The 10,893-nt window shown below is 28.1% G+C and overlaps 1 protein-coding gene across 5 annotated transcripts; it reads right to left on the bottom strand.

Annotated features, from left to right (window-relative positions):
* Positions 1 to 1,501: 1,501 nt before the first annotated feature.
* Positions 1,502 to 10,186, bottom strand: LOC107868117 (AP2-like ethylene-responsive transcription factor TOE3). Of its 5 annotated transcripts, XM_047411811.1 has the most exons (11): positions 9,276 to 9,416; positions 9,007 to 9,064; positions 8,881 to 8,906; positions 8,709 to 8,739; positions 8,434 to 8,521; positions 7,731 to 7,876; positions 7,565 to 7,609; positions 7,057 to 7,148; positions 6,746 to 6,900; positions 6,167 to 6,361; positions 1,502 to 1,913 (listed from the first exon to the last, which is right to left on the bottom strand). In XM_047411811.1, exons 2-11 carry the CDS (start codon positions 9,027 to 9,029, stop codon positions 1,719 to 1,721), a joined length of 996 nt encoding a protein of 331 aa, XP_047267767.1. In that variant the 5' UTR covers positions 9,030 to 9,064; positions 9,276 to 9,416; the 3' UTR covers positions 1,502 to 1,718. The 5 variants fall into 5 exon arrangements, with proteins under 5 accessions (XP_047267767.1, XP_047267766.1, XP_047267765.1 ...); XM_047411810.1 differs by lacking the exon at positions 9,007 to 9,064 and having other exon boundaries at positions 6,167 to 6,295; positions 9,294 to 10,186; XM_047411809.1 differs by lacking the exon at positions 9,007 to 9,064 and having other exon boundaries at positions 6,167 to 6,295; positions 9,276 to 10,185.
* Between the last annotated feature and the right edge of the window lie 707 nt (positions 10,187 to 10,893).

Genomic DNA, 10,893 nt, shown 5'->3' with positions numbered 1-10,893 from the left:
TGCTATCTATTCGATTTGTCCCACATATAATTAAACAAATAAAAGTGTAAATTTGATAGTTTACAATTCATTATTAAGTCTCATCCCCATTTATCATTACAGAAAATTCATGTGCTTGGCTAATATAAAAGAAAATTTATCCCTCATTGAGGACAAACGGCAAACATTGATCATACAATAATTGACAACATATCTTGTATAATTTCACAAAATATAAAGTTAAACACACATACAATTATTTAAAGAAAAATATTTTTTCCCTTGTAACTTAATATTTTAAGTGAAATGATTACACACATCTTACATATTTGATGTCCTAGATTTTGGATCTTAAACTCCTATATGGAGGACTTCGTACTTTCTTTTTTTTTCCTAAGAGTTCATGAGCAGTTGTAATTTACTCGATTAGATCACAAGTTTCTAAGCGAATACAATTTTTTTAACAGGCCAAAGGAACAAAATTACTAGAATGAAAAAAGGAAAAAAAAAGCTTTAGAAAGTTCACAAGTTACAGTGAAACCTTTCTATAGCAGCAATATTTTTTCAAAAATTTTATGGCATGATGATTACATTTTACAATAAACATTTTGATATTTTATTCTCTACATATTATGTTCTCTTACAAAATATTATTATATAATATTTGAATATTCTGTTATAGAAAGGTATTTTTATAAAGAGTGTACCGCTATAATAAACAACATTATTCTTATAGGTCGAATGACGTTATAGAAAAGTAAAATATAAAGTGAAAAATCAATTTCCAAGAAAATCAGATTGTTATAGAGAAATGTTATTATAATGAGGTAACATTATAAATGGGTCTGACTATATCACAAGAGGGTGACAAAATTAAGGATTGTTTGGTTCTAAAAATATTCACTTATTTTTAAAAAATAATTTATTTCACTTTATTTCAAAATTATTTAGTTATAAAATTTAATTTCCAAATCCGGTTTGGGGTTGAATTTCAATTTAGAAAATATTTCCAAATTTGTTTTCCCACCCCCATCTTCATGAATTCTAAATAAAGTGTTCTTACTTTTTTTCATTTGTGAAAAATTATAACCAAACAGAATTTTATTATTAAATCTGATTTACGAAATTCAAATAAAATGAAGAATGTTTGAATTTTATGGCCAAACTCCTTCTAGATATAATTAGAAGTGGAATGTTGAATCCAAAGGTGCTCACTTAGTTTTTACTTCCTCTATTCAATTTTACTTCTCTAATATATTAAAATTAATCATCTAATTTTAATTATTTAATTTAAAAAATCAAGAGATAAGTATTATTTTGTGATTATTTTATCTTTATTATTAAATACTATTTATTTTCTAATATTTAGATGATTTACAATTAATAAAAGTGATACATATAAAACTATTTTTATATTTAATTTATTATTTCATAGGAGGTGTGTCAAATTAATTACAGACAACTAAAGATAGACGTAAAAGTACCAATAAAAAATGAAAAAAAAAAAAAAAAACGAAGAAAGAAGAAGAAGAAGCAGCAGCTAGCTTTTAATTTTCCAAATAATAGGAATTTCCAAAATAGCTTCTTTCCATCCTATTTTTCTGGTTCCAATCAGGAACCTGGTCAACATATACTACCAATAATCTGTTTGTTTAATTATCTTTTGAGAGTATTAAGAATCTCAACATAAATTTCTCTGTACAAATATTATAAAACAACATGAAGAAAGTAATTAATGGTCAAGAAGGTCTCATAAAAGTATGATGGAAGCCAGTATTTTGAGACCAATTTTGTGGTCTTGTTATCTGCTGGGAGAATCCTGATGATGCTGCAGCAGTTGCAAATATCTGATGACGAGGAAGACGAAAATTTGGGTGCCATTCTTGAGAATTACTTGTTGCCCTAATTTGGCCTTCATTGCTGCTGCTTGGCGTCTGAATATGCATTGATACGTAATTTAATTAAAAATTATAAAATTAGATTTTGCGTCTACTTCACACCCTCAAAAGCTAAGTCAAACGAAGGATTGCTTCGATACATGCATATACACGAGGAGGACAAAGAGGGGGGAGGGGGTATTAGCCACCCTCCGCAACTCTTCAATTTTCTGAAATTTACATTGAATCTGATTCTAATACCACGTAAAAGATTAAGTTTTTAACTCACAAGTCACAACAATCCCCACCCAAAAAGCTCAAATGGATTGTCTAAACTTTATAAAAAGCTCATGATTTCATTCATTTACCAATACAAGATATTCAATTCATTAAAAATATATTTCTCTAATAATCTATTTTTTAGATAAAGTAATCACAAAGTTTAATGTAGTACATTAGATCAGATAAGAGGTACAAGTTATTATAACACTTACTCTTTAGGTGATTTGATCGCACCTCCTAATCATATTTTAAACGTCGTTTAAGGTTATAATACATTCATATGAAAAATATTTATACTACTGATTAATCATTAAGCTCAAATAATCCTTTTATCTCTTCTCAAAATTAGTAGAAACAGTTGAAAAATTTAGTAGGCGTTTGAACATGTAATTTCCTCTCATGATTAGAAACAGAGGCGGAGCCAGCCTCCTTTAGGGGGTTCGGCCGAACCTCCTTCGACGGAAAAATATACTATTTATATATAATTAAAATTATTTTTCATGTGGTTATAATAGGTGTTAAACCCCCTCCGACTAAGTTTTCTTTGAATATTGAACCCCCTTAGTTGAAATCCTAGTTCCGCCTCTGATTAGAAATTATGAGATGTAATCAACATTTAAACATGAAATTTAAAACTGATTTCATATCATGGGATGAAATCCTAATTCTCCAAAAAGCTTGATTTGAAATTTGATATCATCATTTTGAGATTTTTTTAAATATAAAAATTGATCCACATAGTTTATATTTTAAATTTAAAAAAATCACCATTTATATCTACCAACCATTTGTTTCATATGTAAATAAAATTTATAATTCATATTATTCTTTAAATCATTTATATCTCATATAACCATTACTCTCATCAATATAAAATTTATAATATAAAATTTATTATTACTTCAAACCAACTCTTACTTTACCATTTAGCATTCACCAAATTCATTATTATTTACCAAATTTAAAATTACAGTGTTGGTTCGTCCTTTCAGTCATTTGATCGAGAAATAAAACTTCAACGTGAGGAGATTGACAATACTACGTGGAAAGATTATATTAAAAACTAATACACTATAATTCATGTTTAATTTTATTTTTTTATTGAATTAAAGATATCGACAAATGTTGTATAATTTTAAAATAATTTTGTGATAGTATATGATAGTACCTTCCTTTGTTATAAACTTTTGCTTATTTGATAAGATTATATAAAAAATTGGATCCATTTTAATAATTTTTACAACTTGATTTTATATTTATGAGGTAATAACATACAACATAAAATGTCCAAATTACATGTTCAAAAAAAAAATTCACCTTCATCTCATGATTTCATTTTACATGGACAAACGGACCCTTCATAAATTGTATAAGAACATTTTTTTAGAGTAATGATAAATTTTAGGAGAACAAATTAGTAATTTTCGGGGCCATTTTGGACATCAACTTTTTTTCGTTTTTAAAAAGTTTCAAATCAGTGTTGGTTAATTATACTCCCTCCGCCCATACTTATTTTTTCACATTTTTATTTTTAAAATTTTTAATAATATTTGTTCAGTTTATAAAATTAATGAATAATTTATTTATTTCTATTCATTTTATCATTAACATTAAATATGTTTCATTATCTTATGTATTTCTCAAAGCATTAAATTTATTATATTTAAATGATAATATAGTAAAACTACCCCATCATTTAGTGCAGAGGGAGTACGTTGAATTGCTCTATTGAAAAGAAAATTGAAGGCTAAGTTTTAAGTTCAAATGTGGGTTTTGCAAAATTTTCAATTGAATTTTTTCTCCGCTCACAATTTCGAGTTAATTCCTTAAATTGTCATTGAACTATTAGTAATATCCCATAAAAGTCACTTTTATTTTTTTTTATGGCAAAAATGTCACTGAATTGTTATTTTATCTCTCATATTGTCATTCTAACATTTTAAACTACTAAACTCAATTAAGTTTAAATTTAATGACAATTTATTAGATTATACCACCCCAAATACATAATAAAAAATGGGTCTAATATAAAAAGCAATAAAATCCACTAAAATGAAATATACATTTTAAATAAATAAAAAAATTAGACATATTGAGATGTTGAAAAAAAACTTTAAAAAAAATATTTGAAATTTTATAGGACCATTTAAAAGAAAAGTATACTCTCTCCATTTCATATTATTTAGAGAAAATGTTCTATTTCCACCCTGAACTATACACGAAATTGTTGAGACACACTCGAACATTAGGAGGGTCCTATTACCCCTCTAGACTAATTAAAATCATATTTTTGACAACCTTAGGATCTACGTGGCACATATGTGTGCCTACGTGGGCCTTCGATGTGTTGATTCACTAATTAAATTCTAAGAACAAGGAGAATATTAACTAATATTTTTGTTCCATATATTCTAAGTTACTTATCAATTTATAGGACTTAAATTAAATTATTATTTATCCTTTTATTAATTCATTCGAAAGTATAAATATAATAACGTTTTCAAAAAAAATCTTATATTGTTAATTTTTGTATTTATCAAGACGCTATTAGAATGTATTAAAAAAATTACAAGGTAAATTAGTAAGCTATCCTTCTTATTTATAATATTTTATGGGATGCGTAGAGAAAAGTGGATAAATAATATGAAACAGAGAGAGTAACTCCTTAAAAAAATTTAGAAAAAAGGGTCCTATAAAATCTCATATATTCTTTTTAATTTTTAAAATTATTTTCACCATGTATAATTTATCTTTGTTTAAAATCTATTTTATCTTGGTGAATTTTATTGTTTTTATAATAAAATTGGATAGATTTTATTGCTTTTATACTAAAATCATTTTTTATTATGTATTGAGTTGTATATTTTTATGAATGTGTCATTAAAATTGAATTTAAAATGCCATTTAAGAAAATTAAGTGAGTTTAGTAGCTTAATATGTTAGAATGACAATATGAGAGACAAAGTAATAGTTTAATGACATTTTTATCATAAAAAATACAAAAATGATTTTTGTGAGATATTGTCAATAGTTCAATGACAATATGAAGAATTAACTCCACAATTTCACTACTTCCTTCGTTATTAACTAGCTGTCAGTCATTTTTTATTTACACTCTCTTTTAAAAAAAATATTAATTAGAGGTTGATTTGATAAAATTATTCTTATTATAATTTTTTTTATTTAATAATTAAATTTATTATATTCAAGAGATAATATAGTAAAATTACTCTATCATTTAGTGCAGAGGGAGTATATTGAATTGATCCATCATTGAAGGCTAAGTTTTAAGTTCAAATATGGATTTGCAAAATTTTCAAATGAAATTTTTCCTCCACTCACAATTTCACTACTCCCTTCGTTATTAATTAGCAGTCTTCATTTTTGTTTGCACTCCTCTTTAAAAAAAAAATAATTAGAGGCTGATTTGATAAAATTATTCTTATTTACTATTCTTTTATATTTAATACTTTTCTTTTTAGATTGTATTAACATCCCTCCATATTAATGACTAAATATAAAAATAAAAAAATATAAACAATTATGTCTTGATTTTTAAAATGACAGATATTATTAAATACATAATAAGGACGATAAGTATTTAAATTTGAGAATATTTACCAAGTTAAATGCATGTCTAACACAACATCAGTTTCCACGTATGTCTTTTCAACTATTTTAACATTTTACTTTTCCTCAAATATCATTTTAAAAAAAATAAAAAATCCAAAGGCCTACTTGATTTCTAAAAGCAACACACTTTTCTTTTTGGATTAAAATGACATCTTAAAATGACCAAAGATAGCATTATTGTACAATAATTTGGACAAGTTCTAACAAACATGGGATGTACAAAATTCAAATACAATCAAACCTCTTCAAAGAACATTTTACTATAACGATATATGTTTTCTTCGGAACCATTTTTCATGCTATATTATATTATATATTTTATATAACAATATTTCACAATAACAATTAAAAAATATCTAGTCAAATGAATTTATCATAAAAAATTGAGAACTCACTTGATATGAGCTGAACTGCCGGGGATACACTTGAACCATATGTGCTTCACCATATTGGCCAAACCTTTGCACTTCATTAATATTTGGTTGTAATGTGCCAAGCGAATTTAGGTGCGTTAGGTCTGAAAGCTGCAAGGTTTCAGTCTCATTATATCCTTCTCTTCTTTGGCCATCAAAACCCATTTGGCTAGGTAGCTAAAGGAAATTGAAAACATATAGAACATGAGGGTACTCGATTTCGATATATACAACATTTTAGAGAAAAATCGTATAAATACTTGATAGAATACAAATTAAATTTGAAATGTCGAAAATGAAGAAGTTGTTATCTAAAATATATCTTTTTTGCTTTGCATACAGTATTTGATATCATGTTGGAGCCCAATTATATTTGAATCGAGCATTGTATGATTATTTTTGAGGCAGCACTCCTAATAAAATTTATTCATATACGAGCTTCAAAATCAAAATCTCTGACTAAAAATAAAGAGATCATAATCATTCCATCATAACCCACTGATATCTAAGTACATTTTTATTAGATAGGGGCAAGAAATTAAGGTAAACAATGTTATTTACCTTATTAGGCCTTGACCCTTGGTGGCCCCAGCGGGCATCCAATTGCAAAGATGAATTTTGATCCCTATTTTCCCCCATTTCTCGACTACCTTTCTTTGAGCTTGAACCTCCTAAGCTTAAGTCAAGATTGTGGTCCGCTGCATTATCAGTACATTCTGGAAAATGCACATTTATCAATGCTTTTCATAGTCTTTTATTTTACTTAATATATATATATACATACGAATTTAACTTATATATACTGATAACATAAATAATTTAAAACATAATTTACCACTCGAATTAGGTAAATAATTTAAAACATAATTTACCACTCGAATTAGGTTCATTTTCATAAATGCTACGATCAAAGTTGGTAACTGCATCCTTCCCATTACACTTTATTGCAGCTTTATCATAAGCCCTGTTAATAAAGAAAGAAAAAGTGTGTTAGAAATATTTATGACCCTCACCCTCTATAATAAATTAATACCCCTCCGGTCTCATATAATTAGGTGTCATGTTTCACTTTTTGAGTCAAATTATGTAAATTTTAATTAATATTTTAAACTATATTTTTTCCTCAAATTAACATGTGAGAAAATTTGCAATTTGTGGTACATACTTTTCATACAATTTTTGTATATACACATAAAATATTGAGTTTTGCTCTAATTTAATTTAGCTTAAAAGAGTCAAATTGACTTTTGAAACGATAAACATGACAATTAATTTGAAACAGAGGGAATAGTACTTTAAGTAGTTTTAATGCAAATTAAGAAAGCAACCAATTAAAGTAGAGAGATTAAGAAGAATAAATTAGGCAGTGCAATGACACACCTGGCAGCTTCAACTTCAGTATCAAAGAGTCCTAAATAAATATACCTATCCCAAAAAAGAATTCAATAATGAAAAAAGTCGATAATTTCACGCCATGAAAACTTTATTCAATTATTTTGGAGAATAAAATGAGAATAATTAAGATTTTTTTTGTGTGTGTCTTTACTTTTTGCCTAAGAACTGTCCCATTCTAGCTTCCCATCTACCACATTTGTGCAAAGTAACTCCTCTATACTTGGAGCTTCCTCTTGGAAAACCAGTACTTTGTCTCCTTAGTACATGCACAAATTCTTCCTTGGTTAGATTGCTCATCTGCGAACATACCCCAAAAAAGATAAACAAATTATGCAATCAAACAGTTACGCTTCTAAATAAATTTTGACACCAAAAATGTGAAGCAGACTACTGTTAATGATAAGGAAGGTAACTGTTTATGATAGGCAAAGGGTGAAAAGTAAAGTACTGAAGGCAAACACAACAAAAACACATGTTACACATCCGGATGCTTTATTTAGTGTATGTAAGTTGGAAAAATTTTAGTAGTTCAATTGATTAGCCATCTAAATTTTACTTTATTAGGTGAATTTTTGGGTTAAACTGAATGTAATATTTTTTTTCATTGATTATATATAAGAAATAATTTTTTATGTTGAAGAAAACTGGAATAAAGAGAAAGGTAATTTTATGAAAGAATAACTATTAATTGATTGATAATCTGAAAAGACAGACATAAATATATACATATCGGAGATCATCATTTTTTTTCATAAACATTAGTAAATTTTAATATTAATATCTTCAGATTAAAACTCAACAAATTGAAATCCTGAATTCTATTTACATAAGTTGATCATGCATGATCTACCTACCTGTTTTAAGTCTTCTTCGTAATCCTCCAAGTTAAAGTTTATGTCTGCCGCCACTCCCCGGAACTTGATTGCTGCCCTATCATATGCACTGTAACACATTTCAAATTTTCAGTCTCCAAGAGATTTGATTTTTCATCTTTTCAATTTTTGAATGTGTTTGGTGTGATGGAAGTCAAAATATTTATCTCAAGAAAATCAATTTTTGTTGTTCCATTTCCTCAAAACATAATATTCAAATGACTTTCATTGTACCAAACACGGCTTTAGAAACTCACCGAGCTGCTGCATGTGCTGTATCAAATCCACCTACATAGATGATATCCGAGGTAAATTAACCCCGGCCAGTTCACCAATATCAGATTGATCTTCAAGAAAATCAGCACCAATAAAGAAGATAGATTTAAAAATTTCAAGTCAATTTTTTTTAAAGAAAAAAGTTTAACGTACCTAGATACACTTGTTTCCCACAATCCCTGAACCATATTAGAAAAGCAATTAATAAGTTTGGATAAATTTCTGTTTTGGAACAACATTTCTTTAACCAAAAAAAAAGTTTGAGTTAAATACACTGACCTCGTAAATAAAATATATACCATCAATATAATTTGTTGAGTTATAGTGACTTCTTATTCTGATCAGAAAATTATACTTGTAAGTCCAACTTAATTTGATTTATGCATGTTGTTCATCCATTCTAAAAATATCAATAGATGTGCGTTGAATTTTTTTTAAAAATAATGTATTTTTGAGAATCCAACATAAGTATAGTAACTAAAGTGGAGAGTCCAAATAACTTAAAATTTGATAGTGTAAAAATTAAAGGAAAAAAAATGATACTGAACCATATATGTGACTCCCACCGGCCAGTCCTCCGGTAAAAGGTAACACCACGATATTGTGAACTCCTAGAGCGTGGTCCACGGCGGCTTTTTTTAATTGGCTGTTGTTGAGACACCTCAGTAGGGTTAGCCACTGAACCAGTGCCAAGTGGCGACTCCGATGTGTAAAATTTAATTTCAGCCCATTGAGCCCTTGGAAAAATCGTGGACTCATCACCCATTTCTGACTCATTTTCCACCGGAAAAAACTGCCGGGTTACCACAGGCAGTTCACTGTCTGAAGACAAATTGTCCTTGGAAACTGAAAACCCGAAAATCTTACTAGGTGTACTTCTCTTCTTTTTACCTCTTTCACCTTCTTCTTCCTCAGAATTACCATTGTCAACCACCAGTACCATTGATGAACTTGAATTTGACACCGATCCAACCCGTTTACCTTTCTCGTCAATAGGAGAATGATATCCTTCTTCCGATTCATCCTCCATTATTTGATCGGGAGAATCATTTAAATTCCACATGTTTTTAAGGAAGGTGATTTGTCGACGGAACCAGAATGAACCGTCTCCAAAAGGAGAGAGAAGTTTATTGTAGCGATATGGTTGTAACAAAGACTTGTTTTATTTTTTGTTCGCCATTGTTTGAATGGATGTGTGAGATGAAGAAAAGAGAGAACTTTTTGTGGTGAGTATATAATGAAAGAACATGAAACCTACGACTTATAGAGAAGTTTTAAGTTGTTGGGGAAAGGTTATTTTCAGAGGACAGATGATGATGTCTCCTCTTCTATTAACTCTAGTAAAGAAAGCACTGCTACTACTTAGTATTTTACTAGATCTTATTTGTGCTATTTCACCTCTTTAGCTGCCCAATACAGCAATAGACGAGGCTAGTTTCGGAAGAATAAGCCGAAAGCAGCCCACGCCAACGTTAAATATCCCACTCACCCACCCCTACTTCTGGATCCCTATTCTCCAACCCGACTTTGTTTTTCTTTTTTTTTTAATCGAGTTGGTTATGTTGGAAATCTTTGAAATTAGGGCTTAGATTCGAAATATTCTCCATGTTTTTTCAGTTGATTCATTATACAAGGTACATTTAGTGTGATTTAGCTTTCATATAAGATTTGTGGGCTATAATACGATATTAAATTTGACATGATATGAAATTTATTTAAAAGAGAAAATTATTTTTTGTTACGTGTGACAAGTATTCTCTTTTCATCTTGCTTATAATTTATTTAATCATAAATTTTGAAATTTAAATTTAAAATTTAAATAGCTGAGTTTGAAGCTGTTACTTTTGAAATTCAACATTGTGTTTTGAAGTTGTTATTTTTTAAATCCAACATTGTGTTTGCACATGTATTTTATTTGAAAAAAATTAAAAAGATTGTGAATTAAAGTCCCAAAAATCAAAAGAAGGTCTAAGGGCACGTTTGGCCATGAAAATTTTTTTCTTTTTTTCGAAAAAAATTTTGGGAGTTGAAAATTGTGGTGTTTGGCTATGAAAATTCGAAAAATAATTTCGGAAAATTTTTCTGAAAAGGGAAAACAAGTTTTTGTTATTTTCACAATTTTCCAACTCCAATTCTAACTTTTATTATTATTATTACATATAACCC

Source organism: Capsicum annuum, chromosome 4 (genome assembly GCF_002878395.1).
Source record: "Capsicum annuum cultivar UCD-10X-F1 chromosome 4, UCD10Xv1.1, whole genome shotgun sequence".
NCBI classification, from domain to species: domain Eukaryota; kingdom Viridiplantae; phylum Streptophyta; class Magnoliopsida; order Solanales; family Solanaceae; genus Capsicum; species Capsicum annuum.
This window is presented reverse-complemented; position numbering and strand designations above follow the sequence as displayed.